A 22128-nucleotide genomic window follows, 5' to 3' on the forward strand; every position below is an offset into this window, starting at 1 on the left:
CTCATCTGGAAAATGGGGATGAAGACTGTGAGCCTCACGTGGGACAACCTGATTACTACCAACTTCATCATCATCATTATTATTATTATTCCTAGCCTCGGTCCTTCTCTCCCAGGGAATTCGCCGAGAGAGCGGGGCTGGGTGAAACATGATGGAGAAGTTCAAACAGCACCACGTCACGTACCTCTCTTTTACCCGGTTTGCTTTTAGCTCCACCGACCTTAGACGGGCGAAACCGAAACCCTGGGATTCCAGCCGACTTTGAACATCCGGCCAAGCTTCACGGACCCCCGAGACCCCCTGACTCCTCCACTCCTGAGGTGCGGGAAAGGCGCTTACCTTAGTGAAGGAGGGATTGTGACGTCAGAGTGCTGAAATAAACCTCGACTACCCTGATTCCGGGCTTGGGTTGGACATATCCTTTGGAAGAACGAGGTTTGCTACGAAAAAGGGGTCTGGATTTTCTGAAACTCTCCACTTCTATCTCACCCCACAGAAAATGAGCTGTTGGGCTGAGCCCGCCCGCCTGCCAGACCCTCCCTTCGGAGCAGATACTTCTCCTTTCTGGGCCCTTTCTCTCAGCTCCTGCTTCCTTCCTTTTTAGCCCCTCATGTGGCTGCCTGCCCATCCTCTCGCCCCCCCCGTCCCCAACCCCCCTCGCCCACCCCCCGAAACCCCCAGTAGCATCCAAGAGTCCACATCGCTGCAGTTAAGAAGACGCGGTCCCCTCCCATGAAGCCAGACCCAGCTGCACTGAGTTAAATTGTAATCGTGGTATTTTTTAAGCGCTTATTATGTGCCGGGCACTGTACTAAGTACCGGGGTGGATACGAGCAAATCGGGTTGGACACAGTCTCCGTCCCACGAGTGACTCACGGTCTCAATCCCCATTTTACAGATGAGGGAAATGAGGCGCAGAGAAGTGAAGCGACTCGCCCAAGGCCACCCGGCAGACAAGTGGCGGAGCCGGAATTGGAACCCGTGACCTTCTGACTCCCAGGCCCGTGCTCTATACACTGTGCCATGCCGCTTCCAGAAACCTGGCTCCCTGCCCCCGTCACAGGGATCAAATTCTTGCTTCCTTGTCAGTGGGCGGGAGGCCCAACGTTCAGTACAGTGCTATGTGCTTAATGCAGTGCTTTGCACACAGTAAACGCTCAATAAACACGACTGAAGGAGTACCCAAAACCACCGAGAATCCATCATTTCCTCCCGGAACCGGGACGCCCATCATCCCTCTAAACTGGAAGCTCACTATGAGCAGGGAATGTGTCTGCTAATTCTGTTGTACTGTAATAATAATAATAATAATGATGTCGGTATTTGTGAAGCGCTTACTCTGTGCGGAGCACTGTACTAAGCGCTGGGGTACATACAGGGTCATCAGGTTGTCCCATTTGAGGCTCACAGTCTTAATCCCCATTTGACAGATGAGGGAACTGAGGCCCAGAGAAGTGGAGTGTCTTGCCCACAGTCACACAGCTGACAAGTGGCAGAGCCGGGATTCGAACCCATGATCTCTGACTCCCAAGCCCGGGCTCTTTCCACTGAGCCACGCTGTTTCGTTTAGTACATTGCTCAGTACCTAGTAAGTGCTCAATAAATACCATTGATTGATTGGATCCCCTCCTCTCCAGGCAGGAGGGCGACAAGGCAGTGACCCACGGCCCTCCCTTGACAACGAACAGCCAAAGCCTACCATACTGGGAAGCAGCACGGCTCCGTGGAAAGAGCCCGGGCTTGGGAGTCAGAGGTCATGGGTTCGACTCCCGGCTCGGCCACTTGTCAGCTGTGTGACTGTGGGCAGGTCACTTCACTTCTCCGGGCCTCAGTTCCCTCATCTGTAAAATGGGGATTAAGACGGTGAGCCTCACGTGGGACAACCTGATTCCCCTGTGTCGACCCCAGCGCTTAGAACGGTGCTCTGCACATAGTAAGCGCTTAACAAATACCAATGTTATTATTGTTATTACCATACGGGAGAGCGAGACGACACCTCTCTCTTTTGCTTTCTCTGTCTCTCCCTCTGTCTCTCCGTCTCTCTCTTTCTCTCCCTCCTTCCCTCCCTCCACCAAGGCTCCCGTCGCCTCCTTCTCCATCCGGGAGGGTGGAGGAGAAGCAGCCGCGGGAGATTGTCCTCCATTTCAGAGCGTTTGCTGCCAAGGGTTTGTCTGCCGGACTCTAGACATGATACCCTGACCCTCTTGTTGTACGCGGTGTTGCACACATCTTTTTTTTTTAATAGTATTTAAGTGCTTACTCTTTACCAAGCGCTGCGGTAGATACGAGATAATCAGGTCGCACCTGGGGCTCACGGTCTTAATCCACATTCTACAGATGAGGTAACTGAGGCACAGAGAATGAAGTTATTTTTTTTTTTAGCGGCATTTCTTAAGCGCTTACTATGTACCAGGCGCTGTACTAGCCACGGGGGTAGATACAAACTCAAGTTAGAAGCAGTCCCTGTGGAACGTGGACCTCACGGTCTTAATCCCCATTTTACAGATGAAGAAACTGAGGCACGGAGAACGGAAATAATAATGTTGGTATTTGTTAAGCGCTTACTATGTGCCGAGCACTGTTCTAAGCGCTGGGGTAGACATAGGGGAATCAGGTCGTCCCACGTGGGGCTCCCAGTCTTAATCCCCATTTTACAGATGAGGGAACTGAGGCCCAGAGAAGTGAAGTGACTCGCCCACAGTCACACAGCCGACAAGTGGCAGAGCTGGGATTCGAACTCATGAGCCCTGACTCCAAATGACATGGCCAGGATCGCCCAGCAGACAAGTGGTGGAGCCGGGACTAGAACCCAGGTCTTTTTGACTCCCAGGCCTGTGCTCCATCCAGTAGACCGCGCTCTTTTATGTTGTTTTTGTGTTTTTATTGTTTCATCCTCCCTTTAGTATCTTTTAGGCACTTAGTCCAGTGCTTTGCACACAGTAAGCGCTCGATAAATACAATTGAATGAATGAATGAATCTCTTGTCCACCACTTTCCTTTCCCTTAATTTGTAGATTGTGAACACACTGGGGGCTAGAGACCGTGTCTAATTTTCACCGGTTTCTGTTTTCCCTAGCGCTTAGCCTACTGCTCTGCACAAAGAAGGAGCTTAACCAGTACCTCTTGTCTGCTGTGTAACCTTGGACAAGTCACTTAACTTCTTCGTACCTCAGTTTCCTCATCCGTCCAGAGGGAATGAGGACCGTAAGCCTTACGTGGGACAGGGACTGTGTCCGACCCAATTAGCTTGTATCAACCCCAGGGCTCAGCACAGTGCCTGGCACACAGTACGTGCTTAACAAATGCCACAGCTGCTATCTCCGAATCACACGGCAGCTGCGGTATTCTGCCGAAAGTCATGGCTTAATTATTATTAATTCAGGCTAAGCCCTTGCATCCTTATCCAATACGACTAGTTGTGAATGTTATGTCCTCCCTAAGTGGAATGCAAGCTCCTCGTGAGCAGAGACCAACCCTGCTCTTACTAATTTAATAATAATAATAATAATAATAATAATAATAATGTCGGTATTTGTTGAGTGCTCCCTATGTGCAGAGCACTGTTCTAAGCCCTGGGGGTAGATACAGGGTCAACAGGTTGTCCCACGTGAGGCTCACGGTCTTCATCCCCATTTTACAGATGAGGGAACTGAGGCAGAGAGAAGTGAAGTGACTTGCCCGCGGTCCCACAGCTGCCAAGTGGCGGAGCCGGGATTCGAACCCATGATCTCTGACTCCCAAGCACTGAACCAAGCTGCTTCTCAAGATCTTAGTTCCATGGCATTACACCCGGCGGGTGCTCTCCACCACCTTGCCTCCATCCCCTCTATTGTTGAGAAGCAGCGTGGCTCAGTGGAAAGAGCCCGGGCTTGGGAGTCAGCGGTCATGGGTTCGAATCCCGGCTCTGCCACATGTCAGCTGTGTGACTGTGGCAAGTCATTTAACTTCTCTGTGCCTCAGTTACCTCATCTATAAAATGGGGATGAAGACTGTGAGCCTCATGTGGGACAACCTGATGACCCCGTATCTCCCCCAGCGCTTAGAACAGTGCTCGGCACATAGTAAGCGCTTAACAAATACCAACATTATTATTATTGTTATGTTGTACTCTCCCAAGTACTTAGTCCAGTGCTTTGCACACAGTAAGCGCTCGATAAATACAATCGAATGAATGAACATTCCCGCCGTTCCAGCTGCCTTGGAACTTCCGCCCCAGATCCGACAGACCCCCAGCTCTCCCCACATTCGAAGTCCTCCTAAAATGCCACCTTCTCCAGCAAGCCTTCCCTGATTCATTCCCCGGCACCTTCGACCACGTGAATCTCGCAGTCGACTCTACCACTTAAAAACTTAATTACATCCATCCTTAGCGCTCAAATACACGGGTGAATTCCACGATCTGTTTCGCTCCTGTCGTAAATATATTTCGTTCGTGTCCTCGGTTGGAGTGCAGCTCCCGTGGGGAAGGAGGTGGGCCGCGTCTTTATTCTGGAACCTCCAAGTAGAGTACATGGAACCGAGTGGGCGTTCAATAAATACAACTTCCAACGCTCCCATTTTTATCATGATGACGATGGTCACCGGCAGGGTGGTGTAGGGGAAAGAACAAGGGACCGGGAGTCACATCTCCGCCTCAGACCGGCTGTGTCACCTTGAGCGAGTCGCTTAACCTCTCTGAGCCTCAGTTTCCCCGTCTGTAAAAGGGAAATGGGATGCCAGCTCTCCCTGCTTTTTAGATTATAAGCTCCATGTAGTTGGGACTGTGCCCGATCTGATTATCTGCATCCATCCCGGAGTCTAGCATATAGGAAGCACTCAATAAATATCATAATTATAATTATTCTTGCTGCTGCTGCTGCTGCTACTGAGAAGCAGCGTGGCTCAGTGGAAAGAGCCCGGGTTTGGGAGTCAAAGGTCATGGGTTCAAATCCCGGCTCAGCCGCTTGTCAGCTGTGTGACTGTGGGCAAGTCCCTTCGCTTCACTGTGCCTCAGTGACCTCACCTGTAAAATGGGGATTAAGACTGGGAGCCCCATGTGGGACAACCTCATCACCTTGTATACTCCCCAACTCTTAGAACAGTGCTTTGCACATAGTAAGCGCTTAACAAATGCCATCATTAGTATTATTATTATTACTGCTACTACACACCAATGTCAAATACCGTGTGTCACAGCTGTTATTCTTTTTTCTCCTTATTTCTTAAGCCCTTACTATGTGCCTGACACTGAACTAAGCACTGGGATAGATACAAGCTAATCAGGTTGGACACAGTCCACGACCCATGTGGGGCTCTGAGTCTCAATCCCCATTTCACAGATGAGCTCAGCACAGGGCTTGACACACAGCAAGCGCTTAGATACCCCAAAAAAGGCAGCTGAGGCCCAGAGAAGTTAAGTGACTTGTCCAAGGTCACACAGCAGACGAGCGGCGGAGCCGGGATTAGAACCCAGATCCTTTTTTGACTCTCGGGCCCAGTGCCCTCTCCGCTAGGCCACGTTCGCCTCTTGCGCTTTTGATTTCTTCCGACCTGAAAATGTAAACGACTCATCCGCTTTTCTGTGTCATCCTTAAAGTCTTCCGGAAAGCGACTTAAATTGGACCCGTTATCACGTCAGTCATGAGGAGAGGCCTTGATACGAGATCCCGGGTCCCTGTCTGGGGTCGAACACGGACTAGAACTGGTACTGTCGCGCTGGGAGGAACTGCGGGTGGATGAATTTCACGGGCTTTCCAGAGCGATTAAAATAAATACACCGACAGCTGAGTCCCAGACCCCTCCCACCTCCCCGCAGACCAGACCTGAAGCACCTACCGCCTTCTGCTCTCCTAGTCCCGTGAGGGGTCAAAGCGCCTCATCCCCAGTGCCCGCCGCGTGCCCGGCCCAGCCGCGCGCGCTCGGAATCACCTTGGCATTCCTGGGGCTCCCAGGACATCTTCCAGGCGGACTTCTGTCTGCACCATCTCCCGCTTCAGTTCTCCGATCTCCGAGACGATGGTGTCAATGAGCTATTCAAAGACAGAAAGTCGGACGTCAGAGCGGGAGAGGCGGGGAAACGGAGGCTGGGCAAGTTTAGTCACTTCAATAGGAACTGGAAGGAGATTACAAACCCTGTTTCTTTCATCCTGGCTGTGTGTGAATTTCCTCTTAGAGAAGGAAACGTCGAGGGGGAGGGGCAGGGTACAAACTGCCCTGGAACAATAAACTGCCCACCATTTAGACAGCTCAACCCGAACACAGATTCTGCTTCTTCAGACGCCTGTTAAATAGAGTCCGGGGAGGGTGCGTATCAAACCCCTTTTACCCCGAAACGTATAGACGCCCTTCCTTCGAAATCTAGGTGATCCAAAAGGTTCCTCTGGGGGAACGAAGAGATATTTGAAGATGGATTAGAAACACGTCTTAGTTCAGTGGGGCGGGTCCTAGGTTTTGGAAGGCTGCTTGGGGCCATTTGGGCAAAACGGGCGATGCCCTGGAACCGGACCCATCCCAGACTACCCGGTCAGCCAACCTCGCGCCTCCCCCAGCCGCTCTCGTTCGCATTAGGTGTTTGGGTTTTCGAGTCCAAGCCGGGGCCATCTTAGCCAGTGCACAGGTCAGTCTGGGATCCGTAATCCAAATGACCTAGAGTGCCGGGGGCGGGTGGGGGAGGTGGGCAGCTCTAAACCCTAACCACTCCCACCCTCTCCGAACAGGATGGGCCACCGGGTCACGGCCTCTCCATTCACCGCGATCGAAAGCGACTTAAATTGGACCCGTTATCGCGTCAGTCGTGAGGAAAGACCTTCATACGAGATCCCGGGTCCTTGTCTGGGGTCGAACACGGACCGAGGTCACCCTGCCCAAGCCTCCGACGGTTTCTCACTCTGGTCCGACAGCCTGGGGACAACCCAAGCCGCGAGGAGCCTCGGTTTCCCGCAAAATACAGGCAGCCGATGACTTTCCGGTTACGATGAAGGGCCCTTCGGCCGTTTCTAAAATTAAACCACGTTGGGTTTTCGATACGGATTTGACCTCTTGACACCAGGCTCATAAGATAAGTAGCTCTGCCCCCTCCTCGCCCCGCCCCCGCCTCTCCCTGGTTTCTAGCCCGGAGCTGCGGCCTGCCGCTTTCCTGTTCTTCTGCCCCCGTGTCCTGACCTCATCCCTCCTGCATCTTCTCTACGTTGAGTTGCCATTTCTGGAGGTTCCCGCTGCCCCTGTGACCGCCTCTGCAGCCGTCGCCTTCCCCCTCCTCGGTCGACGGCCTTCACCCTCCACGACCCCAGCATCGGGGGGCCGGGTCGGATCGGGCCCGGAGGGGGGATGGAAGAAGGGGAAAGAGCTGTTCTAATCCCGGCTCCGCCACCGCCAGCTATTTGACCTTACTTCAACTTCTCTGTGCCTCAGTTACCACAACTGTAAATTGATTGAAACTGTGAGCCCCACGTGGGACAGGGACAGCATCCAACTGGATTAGCTTGTATCTACCCCTCTAGACCCTCTAACACTCTTAGGCGTAGAGAGAAGCAGCAAGGCGTAATGGATAGAGCACGGGCCTGGGTCACAAGGGCATGGGTTCCAATCCCAGCTCTGCCGCTTACCTACTGTCAGCTGTGTGACTTTGGGCAAGTCACTTAACTTCTCGGTGCCTCAGTGACCTCATCTGTAAAATGGGGATTAAGACTGTGAGCCCCACGTGGGACAACCTGATTCCCTTGTGTCTACCCCAGCGCTTAGAACAGTGCTCGGCACATAGTAAGCGCTTAACAAATACCAACATTATTATTATTATTACTGGGTGACCTTGGCCAAGTCACTTCACTTCTCTGGACCTCAGTTCCCTCATCTGGAAAATGGGGATTGAGACTGTGAGCCGGACAGGGGACTATGTCCAAACCGGTTTGCTTGTATCCACCCCAGTGCTTTGTACAAAATAAGCGCTTAACAAATACGATTATTATTATTTTTTTCCCCCTCTGGACTGGAAGCTTGTTGTGGGTCAGGAATGTTCATTCATTCAATCATATTTATTGAGTGCTTACTGTGTGCAAAGCACCATACTAAGCACTTGGGAGAGTGCAAATGTGTCTGTTGATTGTTATACTGTACTCTCCCAAGGGCTTAATAGAAGAAGAAACAGCGTGGCTGAGTGGAAAGAACCCGGGCTTGGGAGTCAGAGGTCATGGGTTCGAATCCTGCCTCTGCCACTTGTCAGCTGTGTGACTGTGGGCAAGTCACTTAACCTCTGCGTCTCAGTTACCTCATCTGTAAAATGGGGATTAAGACCGTGAGCCTCACGTGGGACAACCTGATTACCCTGTAAATCTACCCCAGCGCTTAGAACAGTGCTCTGCACATAGTAAGCGCTTAACAAATACCAACAGTATTATTATTAATAGAATACTCTGCCCACAGTAAGCACTCAATAAATACAAATGACTGACTGAATGAATAAATAAATGCTTAGTACAGTGCCTGGCACATGGTAAGCGCCTAACAATTACCATAAAAAAGGGGGAGCTCTGCCAAGGGGATTGTTGGCCATTCATGCGTTCTCTCCCACGATTTCCTCCTTCTCTTCCTTCTCACTGTTGCCACCTCCTGCCCTCCCGTTTCCTGCCCCGACCGGGCTCCCCAGCTCTGTGGCCCCCGAGGGCGGGGGCTACGGACCACGGACGGGCCCGGGAGCAGCAACAGCAGCGTCGGCCAAGTACAGTCAAAATAACCGAACCAGAGAGGTTACAGGAGGACGGCGATACGGAGGTGTCAGCTTGGGAGCAGGAAGGGAAGACAGGAAAAGACTTGGATCGTAAGTGAAGGGGAAGTGAAACTGGCAACACTCGGCCACAACGCCATACCAGTGAGCAACGTCAAAGTCTTGACAGTGTGGACACATCAATATTCCTTCCCCCGGCCCCGATCTTTCAATCGATAGTTTTCTCGAACACTTAGCGTTTTCCGAGCACTATTCTAAGTACTATACAGCCGGAAGGCACGATATCCTATCCTTGAGGCACTTTCAATCTAGTAATTGTAATCTCTCTGATTCAATATGTACCATTCTCCCTGAAAGAAAAACTAAGAATTCAAGGCTATGTAAAGAACTCGGCTCTTACACCGCATTCCTTTCTAAAACGGCCAACTGTGAGAACTACACAGTGCTGGACTTTCTGGACTTATTGCTCAGGTGGAGAAATTGTTCACTGTTGGCTGGAGAATCCAGATAAATGCTGTTAGTTTACGAAAATTTGGGAGAATAGTCATTTAATAGTATTTACTGAGCGCTTACTGCGCACAGAGCATTGTACTAAGCGTTCGGAATGTACAATTCGGCAACAGATAGAGACAATCCCGGCCTACTGACGGGCTCACAATATTAAGAATCTATAACAATTTAAAGGCACGGCAAGGGTAAAGTTTTAATACGGAGCAAAGAGGGGGCTGCGGTTGTTATTCGGGGGCTATCACAGATCTGTGAGTCTGAGTTGGCCTCTCATCTTTTTCAGACTTTATTTTTGTTCCTATAGTTCTATAATCGCTCTCCATTTTTTCAGAAGCAACCTCTCAACCTCAATGAACCCAAGGAGGTGGCGGTCTACAACCGATCAGTGGGATGGAGTGAGCACTTACTCTGTACTAAGCACTTGGGAGAGTACAATACAAAAGAGAAGGTAGGCACGATCCCTGCTTTCAAGGAGCTTACGGTCTGCAGCGGGAGACAGACGTTAAAAGAAATTACAGAAATTCCGGGAAGCGACAGAAATAGAAGAAGATGTGCATACATTAGTGCTGTGTCTAAGGGCTCGGAGGGTATTCAAGTACAGAGCTGCTGAAGGGAGGGAGAAGAGGGTGGGAGAAGTTTAGAGCTTGGAGTATCCTGCATACCATATTGGAGTAGAGCTTGGAGTATTTTGCATACCATCGACTGTCTCAGGTGACACTGTTGGTGTGGATGAGGGCACGGCTGTGTTTTTCATAAGACTACCTAAAAATCACTGAAGAAGGTGGGGTCTATATTTTAATGCTCAGAAAACTGGGCTCTTTGGGGTGAAAAAAGAAAAAGGCCAACGAGAACCACCATCGCCGAAGGGGAAAATGATACACCCATTGCTGAAGAAGGTCGGGGTTATGTTTTAATGCTCAGAAAACTGGGCTCTTCGGGGTGAAAAAAGAAAAAGGCCAACGAGAACCACCACTGCCGAAGGGGAAAAAGATAGACCCATTGCTGAAGAAACTCCACCTCATAAAGTCTTTCATTCTTATAGTGTTTCTTAAGTGGTTAATATGTGCCAGGCACTGTTCTAAGTGCTGAGATAATAGATTAGACTTTAAGCCCACAGGGATTGTCTCTATCTGTTGCCGAATTGTACATTCCAAGTGCTTAGTACAGTGCTCTGCACATAGTAAGTGCTCAACAAACACTATTGAATGAATGAATGAATAGATAATAATAATAATAATAATGTTGGTATTTGTTAAGCGCTTACTACGTGCAGAGCACTGTTCTAAGCGCTGGGGTAGATACAGGGGAATGAGGTTGTCCCACGTGAGGCTCACAGTCTTCATCCCCATTTTATAGATGAGGGAACTGAGGGACAGAGAGGTGAAGTGACTCGCCCACAGTCACATAGCTGACAAGGGGCAGAGTCGGGATACGAACCCATGACCTCTGACTCCCAAGCCTGGGCTCTTTCCACTGAGCCACGCTGCTTCTCTATAGATACAAAGTAATTGGGTTGGACACAGTCCCTGTCCCACATGGGACTCACAGTCTCAATCCCCATTTTACAGATGAGGTAACAGAAGCACAGAAAAATGAAGTGATTTGCCCAAGGTCACCCAGCAGACACATGGCAGAGCGAGGATTAGAACTCAGGTCCGTCTGACTCCCAGACTTGTGCTCTATCCACTAGGCCACGCTGCATAACCCAAGTGTTGACTGAGACATTTCAACATTTGGAAGCTACCGGCTCCACATCTGAGGACCGCTGCCCCGGCACTCAACGCAGCACATCGGGGAAGTGAGGCAGAGCCAATGTGACCAGTGAGGAGGCGAGGAGTGAGGAGCAGCGTGGCCTAGTGGAAAAAGCACGGGCCTGGGAGTCAGAGGACCTGGGTTCGAATCCCGGGTCTCTCACTGGCCTGCTGTGTGACCTGGGGCAAGTCACTTCATTTTTCTGTGCTTCGGTTTCCTCATCTCTAAAATGGGGAATTCCTACTACGTAGACCGTGAGCCCCATGTGGGGCGAGGACTTTGCCCGACCTGATTAACTTGTAACTACCCCAGCGCTTTACAAATGCCTTTATATTATCAATCAATCAAAGGCATTTATTGAGCACTGACCAGGGCAGAGCACTGTACTAACTGACCGGGAGAGTATAATATGACAGAATCAGCAGACAGGTTCCCTGCCCACAATGAGCTTCATTATGACCTGCAGCTTTAGAAAAAAACCACAAGGCGAGAGGCCTTCTACCCAACTTCCTTAGACGCTTTGAGAAAATCTTGCCTAATGGCCAGTGCACGAGACTGGGAGTCAGAGGTCGTGAGTTCTAATCCCGCTCCCCCGCTTGCCTGCCATGTGACCTTGGGCAAGTCACTTAACTTCTCTGTGCCTCTGTTACCTCTTCTCTAAAATAGGGATTAAGACTGAGCCCCATGAGGGACATAGACTGTATCCAACTTTATTAGCACTGTATCCAACTTTATTAGCTTGCATCTACCCCAGTGCTAGGAACAGTGCCTGGCACATAGTAAACACTTATTCTAATAATAATGGTGGTATTTGTTAAGCTCTTACTATGTGCAAAGTACTGTTCTAAGCGCTGGGGGGATACAAAGTGATCAGGTATCCCACGTGGGGCTCACGGTTTTAATCCTCATTTTACAGAAAAGGTAAGTGAGGCACAGAGAAGTGAAGTGACTTGCCCAAAGTCACACAGCTGACAAGTGGCAGAACCGGGATTAGAACCCATGACCTCTGACTCCCAAGACCGGGCTCTTTCCACTGAGCCACGCTGCTTTGCTATTCTATTGATGGTAGTTGTTAAGCGCTTACTATGTGCAGAGCACTGTTCTAAGCGCTGGGGTAGACACAGGGGAATGAGGTTGTCCCACGTGGGGCTCACAGACTTCATCCCCATTTTACAGATGAGGTAACTGAGGCACAGAGAAGTGAAGCGACTTGCCCACAGTCACACAGCTGGCAAGTGGCAGAGCCGGGATTTGAACTCATGACCTCTGACTCCAAAGCCCGGGCTCTTTCCACTGAGCCACGCTGCTTCTCTAAAAATGTTGGTATTTAAATGTTGGTATTTGTTAAGCGCTTACTATGTGCCAAGCACTGTTCTAAGCGCTGGGGTAGACACAGGGGAAGCAGGTTGTCCCACGTGGGGCTCACAGTCTTCATCCCCATTTTACAGATGAGGTAACTGAGGCACCGAGAAGTTAAGTGACTTGCCCAAAGTCACACAGCTGACAAGTGGCCGAGCCGGGATTCGAACCCATGACCTCTGACTCCAAAGCCCGTGCTCTTTCCGCTGAGCCACGCTGCTTCTCTATTGAGTAAGCACGTACTCTATTCAATAAGCACTTAAAAAATACCATTAAAAAACAAAGCAAAACAAATGCCCACAGCTGTACTAAGATAATCAGGTCCCACATGGGGCCAACAGTCTTAACCGCCATTTTACCAACGAGGTAACTGAGGCACAGAGAAGTTATTTTCAAGAACCTTTCAAATCACTTCAAAACTCCCTAGAAATAGTATCCAATCTGAACCGCTAGTCGAGGGATGATGAAAAAAGTAAAAAAAAATTAAAAGTTGGAGGCCTGTTATGCTTTTTAGATCATTTGTAATTATAGGGAATGCACATTATACAGCACTGTCTGTCTTTATATGTTCTTGATTAGATGTGACTTTTTATGTCAAATTGATTCCATTTACAATATAAAATTTAATGCATTTATTAGTACTTTATTCTTCTATAATTGATTGAACATGCAATTTCAGGTGATTTTGGTGAAAATAGGATATTCAGTCTTGACTTGGGAACCAATCTTCCATTTAAAGTGTAATCCCCATGAAAAAATGTATTGCAATTTATTCCTTCGGCTGTGTGGCTTAGTGGAACGAATCTGGGCCTGGGAACCAGAAGCCCTGGGTTCTAATCCCACCTCTGCCATATGCCTGCTGTGGGACCTTGAGCAAGTCATTTTACTTCTTAATTTTACAGGTTCTTCATCTGTAAAACAGGGATTTACGATCTGTTCTCCTTCCTACCTGGGCCGTGATCTCCCTGTGGGCCGGGAGCCGTGCCCGGCCTGATTATCTCTTATCTATCCCAGTGCTTAATACAGTGCTTGGCACACAGCAAGTGTTTCACAAATACCACAATTATTATTTCAGGAGCCAACTGCTTCATACATCCGAGGACTGCCTGAAAATCAATCAATGGTATTTACTGCTCATTCATTCGTTCAATCACATTTATTGAGTGCTTACAAAGCAAAGGACTGTACTAAGGGCTTGGGAGTGTACAAAAAAAATAAACAGACACATTCCCCGCCCACAATGAACTCACAGTCTAGAGGGGAAGCAGATATTAATCTAAAGACATCAATTACAGATGTGGACATATATGTGCTGTGGAGCTGGAAGGTGGGGGATGAATAAAGACAGCAAATCAGGGTGATGCAAAAGGGAATGGGAGAAGAGAAAAGGAGGATTTAGTCAGGGAAGGCTTTTTGGAGGAGACGGGCCTTCAATAAGGCTTTGAAGAGGAGAAGAATAATTATCTGTTGGACATGTGTACAGAGTACTGTACTAAGCACCCGAAAGAGTTGGTAGACACGTTCCCCACCCACAAGGAGCTTAAGAGATAAGCCTAGGAATACTTTATACCGAGAAGCAGCGTGGCTCAGTGGAAAGAGCCCGGGTTTGGGAGTCAGAGGTCATGGGTTCGAATCCCCACTCTGCCACTTGTCAGCTGTGTGACTGTGGGCAAGTCACTTCACTTCTCTGTGCCTCAGTTCCCTCATCTGTAAAATGGCGATTAAGACTGTGAGCCTCACATGGGACAACCTGATGACCCTGTATCTACCCCAGAGCTTAGAACAGTGCTCTGCACATAGTGAGCGCTTAACAAATACCAACATTATTATTATTATTATTACTTCCCACCAGAGGCCCAGAGGAAACCACTGGCCCATCTGAGGGTAGCAGCCAGGCCTACAGCCCTTCATGAACTTGGGTGGTCCCGAGGGCCGAGAACCTGAGTGACAGCTGAGATGGGCGAGGGCAGTTTTGGGCGGGATGATGCTCGAACCCGGTTTTCCACCTCCGAGAACGGGGAGGCCGCGGGGCTAAAGCCCACAGTGAGGCCGGGCAACTTCTAGGTCTGTCCAGGCTAGGCCTCCTGGGCTTGGACCAACGGTCTTGGGACTCAGTGAGGGAGGACCCGACTGGAAACCTCCATCGCGGACTGGGTATAGAAAGGAGGGAGAAAAGTTTCCTTTTGCTGTGATTCGCTTGTTTCTTTCCTTTCTCTTCTCTGTATTTCCTGCCAGGGTCGGAGGAAGCAGGTCAGGGAGAAGAAGAGGGAGACTGAGGTCAGTTGGAAGACAAATGGCAATGGAAGGGAAGCAGAGGAGGGAGGGAAGAGGCAGGGGATGGAGGGAGATATTCACAAAGGAGAGAGAGTGTGAAACAACACATGAGAAATTCAGTGGGGCAGACACTATTTTGGGTTCCCTAATAATAATAATTATGGCATTTGTTATGCGCTTACTATGTGTCAAGCACTGTTCTAGGCACCGGGGTAGATACAAGGTCTTCAGGATGTCCCACGTGGGGCTCACAATCTTAATCCCCATTTTACAAATGAGGGAACTGAGGCACAGGGAAGTGGCTTTCCCAAGGTCACATGGCAGACAAGTGGTGGAGCCTGGATTAGAACCCATGTCCTCTGACCACTCCCCCACGCCCGTGCTCTTTCCACTTAACCTTGCTGCTTCTTTATAACCCCTACCCCACTCCTGGAAATCAGCTCGGTCCAGCTCCTTTCTTCTTTCCCTCTTTTCTGCCACTGGTCCTTTAAACACGCTCTCTTTTTCTTTCTCTCTCTGTCTCCTTGTGGCAGTGTGGACCACCCTGACCATAACCCCCGATTAGACTGAAAGCCCTTCAAAGGGCAGGGATTGTCTCTATCTGTTGCCGATGTGTACATTCCAAGCGCTTAGTACAGTGCTCTGCACAGAGTAAGCGCTCAATAAATACTATTGAATGAATGAATCCACATAACCCTCTCAGCCTCGGGGCAGGGTGGTCCCCTGAAAAACAGGGGCATTCTTCTGTAGCACTCCCTTCCCTCCCCACCTAGGCAAAGTCCCATTTTTTTCCCCCTCTGAGGTTGGTAATTCTCAGAGAATTCTGGATTATGGGGTCTTGCAGAGTGGAGTTGGGAACGAACTCTCCACCCAAGGGACCCCTCCCCTCCCATCCTTCATCCCTGGGGCAATGAGACCTTCCAGGCCACAAGTCTAGCTCTCCAGTCTTTTTTGTTTGTTTTGTTTCTCTGGTGTGTTTTTAAAAATGGTATTTGTTAAGTGATATGTACTAGGCTCGAGCTTCCGTTGATGTGGTTGCTCGTTCTGTTGCTGCACTGTGGGACCTGGGAAAGGTGAAGAGGGCTGAGGGCTGTCATGAGGTCAGCCGTGGCCCTTTTGTTTTTTGGGTTTTTTTAAACTGTACTCATTTAGCACTTACTACGTGCCCGGCACTGTATTAAGCAATGGGGTAGGTACTAAGTTGTCTGGTTGGACACAGTCCCTGTCCCATAAAGTCAATCGCCACTTTACAGATGGGTTAACTGAGGCACTGAGAAGTGAAGTGACTGGCTGAAGCTCACCCAGCAGACATATTTAGAACCCGGGTCTTCTGACTTGCAGGCCCGTGTTCTTTTCACTAGGCCACGCTGCTTCTTCAGAGGACACCGGGAAACCAGACGCACGTGGTATGACATGCGTGAAGCTGGGCACGCATTATAACGTAATGACAGGATATGGATCACTCTGTGGAAGTCCACCTGAACCTAGAATGTTTTGCTGGGGGAGTCCCTGGATCCCCCACCCCAACTCTGACAGACATTCTGATTGATTGATCTGACAGACCAGCACACTCCCCAACTTTAAAGCCCCACTAAAATCATATCTTCCCCCAGGAAACCTTCATCTCATCTCCCCATTCTATTTGTGTCCCTTGTGAACTTGAGTCTGTACCCACTAAACACTTAGGTCCTCCCCCCGACGCCCCGATGACTAGTTCAGTAGTCACAACCTTCACACCCTCACCTCAGAAACTTCAATTTCACCCCCAAACTGCTGAAAGCTGTGAGTTAGTCCCTGACCCCTGAGTAGAGGTCACCGCTGCCCTGCTGGGGCCTTGGTCCAGGGAGACTCACGTTTCAGCCAGTCCTCTTCCAAAATGGCAATGAAATACCTTGAATGTTCGTTTCCTGATTTCTCTCCTTCTCTAAAACTTTTCTTTCCATGTCCTTCCCACCTTCCCTCCTCCCCTCAGCCCCCTCTCTGCTGCTCAACCTCCTACTGTGTGGCTTTCTCTTCCAGGAGACTGACAGAGGGTCAGAGGCTCTTTCTGTGAAGTGAAAGTTAATTTTGGTAAATATTATTATCAGTAGAGGCAGTGTGGCCTAATAACAGTGGTATTTATCCAGCACTTATGGTGTTCAGAGCAGTGTACTGAGTGCAAGAAAGAATTAGACATGGACCCTGTCCCTTGAGGGAGCTCACAGTTTATAATAATAATAATAATAATAATGTTGGTATTTGTTAAGTGCTTACTATGTGCAGAGCACTGTTCTAAGCACTGGGGTAGACACAGGGGAATCAGGTTGTCCCACGTGGGGCTCACAGTCTTCATCCCCATTTTACAGATGAGGGAACTGAGGCACCGAGAAGTGAAGTGACTCGCCCACAGTCACACAGCTGGCAAGTGGCAGAGCCGGGATTCGAACTCATGACCTCTGACTCCAAAGCCCGTGCTCTTTCCACTGATGCAGGTGTATTTGTATGATGTGTGTAGGGTGGTAGAGGGTCAAAGGTTGGCCTTCACACCCACCCTGCCCAATCCCCCATTAAACCTCCCCAAATGGCTGCCTCGACCCAAATCGCCAGCCCCGACCTTTCCTCCCAACAGAGGCCCCGGGGGCTGTTAAAGCCTTTCCCACTCCCCTCCTTCCCTCCTTCTCCCTCCTCCCCTGAAGTCCTACTTTTTCCAACTGCCAGGTTTGTGCTGCCATGAGCTTTCAGGGAGCTGCAGGGATTCCTCCGCAGGCCAGGGCCAGGAGAGCAGGATCCATGACCTGGGCTTGGGGTGGTGAATGTCTCCTGCGGGAATGCACCTCCTCTTTCTCCTCTTCCCCATCCTCCTACTCTCTCTCCTCCCCCTCCTCCTTCCCTTTCTTAAAATCCATACCCAATATCTTTCCACTGCTCTAACCACAGCTGCCTGCAAATGTTCCCACTTCCCACTTCTTTTCTAAGCTCCTTACCATGGGGATTTTAAAACACTCAATCGCTTTGCCTCCTCCTATTTTACCTTGCTGATTTCCTACTGCATCCCAGCAAGTTCACTCCAGTCCTTTAAAGGCCAACCTACTCATTGTATCTCAATCTCATCTAACTCGCTGCCGAGCCCTCTCCCATGTCCCAGTACATCATGCATCATCCTCCTTTCTAACTTCCCCACCTCCTGCCTCTCCCCACTTCAGTCCATCCTTCCCTCTGCTGCCCGGATCACCTTTCTACAGAAACGCTCCCGGCCTCTCACCCCCCCAGTCCTCAAACATCTCCAGTGGTTGCCTATCAAGCTCCTTTTCAAGCAAAAACTCCTCACTCTCGGCTTCAAAGCTCTCCATCCCCTTGCCCCCCTCCTACCTCACCTCTCTTCTCTCCTTCTACAGCCCAGCCTGCACACTCTGCTCCTCTGGTGCTCACTGCACCTCGTTCTCGCCTTTCCATTCATTCATTCAACTGTACTTATTGAGCGCTTACTATGTGCGGAGTACTATACTAAGTACTTGGAATGTACAATTCGGCAACAGAATTGTTGTCCAGCCGTTGACCCGTGGCCCACATCCTACCTCTGGCCTGGAATGCCCTCCCTCCTCCAATCTGCCAAACAACCACACTTCCCCTCCTTCAAAGCCCTACTGAAGGCTCACCTCCTCCAAGAGGCTTTCCCAGACTATGACCCCTTTTCCTCAGCTCCCCCGCACTTCCCGTTGTCCCAACTCACTCCCTTTGCTCTACCCCACCTCCCCACCCTGCAGCACCTGTATATATATATACATGCACATATCTATAATTCTACGTATTTATATTGATGCCTGTTTACTTGTTTGTCCGCCTCTCCCCTTCTAGACTGTGAGCCCGGTGTGGGCAGGGATTGTCTCTATTTCTGAACTGTACTTTCCAAGTGCTTAGTACAGGGCTCTGCACACAGGAAGCGCTCAATAAATACGATTGAATGAATGAATGAATGTTCTGCCTCTGTCCTGGACTCCCTCTCAGTTCAAAACCGACAGATGATCACTCTCCCCACCTTCAGAGCCTTATTTAAATCGCATATCCTTCCAGAGATCTTCCCCGCCTAAACCCTCATTGGCCCTACTCCCTCTCCCTTCTGCAGCAGCCTCACGCTTGGATTTATATGTTTAATTTACCCCACCCTCATCCCCACAACACTTATGTAGCGTGGCTCAGTGGAAAGAGCCCGGGCTTCGGAGTCAGAGGTCATGGATTCGACTCCCGGCTCTGCCACTTGTCAGCTGTGAGACTGTGGGCGAGTCACTTCACTTCTCTGGGCCTCAGTTCCCTCATCTGTAAAATGGGGATTAACTATGAGCCTCACGTGGGACGACCTGATGACCCTGTATCTACCCCAGTGCTTAGAACAGTGCTCGGCACATAGTGAGCGCTTAACAAATACCAAGATTATTATTATGTACATATCCATAATTTATTTTAGTATCTGCCTTCCCCATCTAGACTGTAAGCTCCTTGTGGGTAGGGAACGGTTGTACTGTACCTAGTATAGCGCTTTGTACACAGTAAACACTCAATAAATACGATTGATTGATTGATTGATTGATTGATTGAATGAGGGCCCTGAGGCCAATAGGCGTTTTTTTGTTTACTGCTGAGAAAAATGGGTAGGCTGATCCCCCTCAATTCCCTTTAGATCAGGGTCAAGAGAAGACAAGGATTAGGGTTTGTTCTTTGTCTGGCCCTCAGGTTGCCGTTTTCAGAGCCTGACTTCTTTTAGGCCTCCATGACCTCTATATCTACTCACTATTCTGAACTAGAGCGAAGCAGCGTGGCTTAGTGGAAAGAGCCCGGACTTGAGAGTCAGAGGACACAGGTTCTAATCCCGGCTCCACCACTTGTCTGCTGTGTGACCTTGGGCAAGCCGCTTCCCTTCTCTGTGTCTCAGTTACCTCATCTGGAAAATGGGGATTAAGACCGTGAGGCCCACAAGCTGCTCAGTGGAAAGAGCCTGGGCTTTGGAGTCACAGGTCATGAGTTCAACTCCCGGCTCTGCCACTGTGGGCAAGTCACTTCACTTCTCTGGGCCTCAGTTACCTCATCTGTAAAATGGGGATTAACTGTGAGCCTCACGTGGGACAACCCGATTCCCCTGTATCTACCCCAGCGCTCAGAACAGTGCTTGACACATACTAAGCGCTTAACAAATACCACAATAATAGTTGATAATTACAGCCAGCTGGGCCTGTGGATTCACTCAGCAGTCTAGTTTCTCCTCCTCTGCCAGACTTTTGCCCATTTTCACAGCTCATCACCAGCCCCGCCTATGAATTTCAAATCAATAAACCCCCACAATGCAGAAGCTGATAATCCCTGGGCTCCACTGTTGTAGGAAATTAAATTTTGTAAGGATGGATGTTTGGCTGGTAAAGTTCATTACATCTGATGATTCAACAGAGCACTGAACCAGGTAACTAATAACAGTAATAATAATAATTACAGTATTTGTTAAGTGTTTATCTATGTACCAGGCACTGTACTAAGCTCTGGGGTGAATACAAGGTAAACAGGCTGGACGCAATCCCTGTCCCGCATGGGGCTCATGGTCTTAATCCCCATTTTACAGATGAGGGAACTGAGGCCCAGAGAAGTGAAGCGCCTGGCTCAAGGTCACACAGCAGACAAGTGGCAGAGCTGGGAGTAGAACCTTTTAGACTGTGAGCCCTTTGTGCTCTGCACACAGGAAGCGCTCAATAAATATGACTGAATGAACGAATGAACCCAGAAACGTCTGACTCCCAGGCCCGTACTCTATCCATTATCCATTACAGAAGCAGCGTGGCTCAGTTGAAAGAGCCCGGGCTTAAGAGTCAGAGATCATGGGTTCGAATCCCGGCTCTACCACTAGTCGGTTGTGTGAGGGCAAGTCACTTCACTTCTCTGGGCCTCAGTGACCTCATCTGTAAAATGGGGATTAACTGTGAGCCTCTCATGGGACAACCTGATTACCCTGTATCTACCCCAGCGCTTAGAACAGTGCTCTGCACATAGTAAGCGCTTTACAAATACCAACATTATTATTATTATTAGGCCACGCTGCTTCAATTCCTGAGTGCAGAGCACCGAACTGGGTGACCACTGAGAGCAGAGCACTGTACAGTCGGTCAATGAATCGGATTTACTGAGCACTTATTTGCTTGGGAGAGTACCATATAACTATAAACGGACACATTCCCCGCCCACAGCGAGCTTATAGTCTAGAGGGGGAGGCAGACATTAATATAAATATAAATCAATTATAGATATTCATTCATTCAATCATATTTATTGAGGACTGACCGTGGGCAGAGCACTGTACTAAGTGCTTGGAAAGTACAATTCGGCAAGAGAGACAATCCCTGCCCACATTGGGTTTACAGTCTAGTATGTGTGAGCACAAGGTGACCACTGAGCGCAGAGCACAGAACTGAGCAGCTGATAATATTTACAAAGGGCTTACTCTTTATAGAGCACTATACCAGGCATTAAAGAGTGTACACTATAGTTGGGAGACATCATCCTTGCCTTCATGGAGCTTGCAATCAAATGGAGGAGGCAGACACACATCACAATCAATCAAAAACTGCGTTTTTTTCAAGGTTTACTGTGCGCAAAAGCACTGTACTGAATGCTTGGGAGAATACAACGTAACAGAGTTGGTGGACGGATTCCTTGCCCACAGGAAGCTTAGAGGGGGAGATCGACGTTCATATAAATAAATAAATTATGGATATGGACGTAGGTGCCGTGGGGCTGAGGGTGGGGTGAAAAAAAGGTGCAAATCGAAGTGCAGGTGAAACACAGAATGGGAGAAGAGGAAAGGAGGGCTAAATCGGGGAAGCCCTCTTGGAGATGTGCTTTTAATGAAGTTTGGAAGGTGGGGAGAGTGGTTGTCAGATATGAAGAGAGAAGGTGTTCCAGGCAGAGGCAGGATGTGGGCGAGGGGTCAGCGGGGAGGCAGACAAGATCGAGGTACAGAGAGTAGGTTGCCGTAGCAGGGAAGATAGAGTGCAAAGATAAGGACGTCAGTACAATGGATGGTGCAGGGGGCATCTAATCAACTTGTCAGCTGTGTGACCTTGGACAAGTGACTTCACTTCTCTGTGCCTCAGTTCCCTCATCTGTAAAATGGGAATGAAGACTGTGAGCCCCACGTGGGACAACCTGATTGCCTTGTATCTACCCCAGTGCTTAGAACAGTGCCTGGCACACTGTAAGCGCTTAACAAATACCAACATTATTATTATTATTGATGGCGTAGTGGATAGCGCTCAGGCCCGGGAGTCAGAAGGTCCTGGCTTCTAATCCCGCCTCCACCACTTGTCTGCAGTGTAGCCTGGGGCAAGTCACTTCATTGCTCTCATAATATCCCGGCTGGATTATTGTGTCAGCCTTCTCTCTGATCTCTCCTCCTCCTCTCTCTCCCCGGTCCGGTCTATTCTTCATTCTGCTGCCTCTTCATTCTGCTGCCCGGCTCATCTTCCCGCAGAAACGCTCTGGGCCTGTCACTCCCCTCCTTAAAAGCCTCCAGTGGTTGCCTA

General features: G+C 49.5%; 1 protein-coding gene across 6 annotated transcripts in view; it reads right to left on the reverse strand.

The window, feature by feature from the left end:
• RIN2 (Ras and Rab interactor 2) overlaps window positions 1-22128 on the reverse strand; it is a 248243-nt gene that overhangs the window by 67552 nt on the left and 158563 nt on the right. For all 6 annotated transcript variants that reach the window (XM_029066539.2, XM_029066566.2, XM_029066556.2 and 3 more), the window contains one exon: window positions 5908-6008. In XM_029066539.2, the coding sequence (XP_028922372.1) occupies window positions 5908-6008 (101 nt within the window). The remainder of the gene's footprint in view (window positions 1-5907; window positions 6009-22128) is intronic.

The sequence above is a fragment of the Ornithorhynchus anatinus genome, chromosome 1, assembly GCF_004115215.2.
Source record: "Ornithorhynchus anatinus isolate Pmale09 chromosome 1, mOrnAna1.pri.v4, whole genome shotgun sequence".
NCBI lineage: Eukaryota > Metazoa > Chordata > Mammalia > Monotremata > Ornithorhynchidae > Ornithorhynchus > Ornithorhynchus anatinus.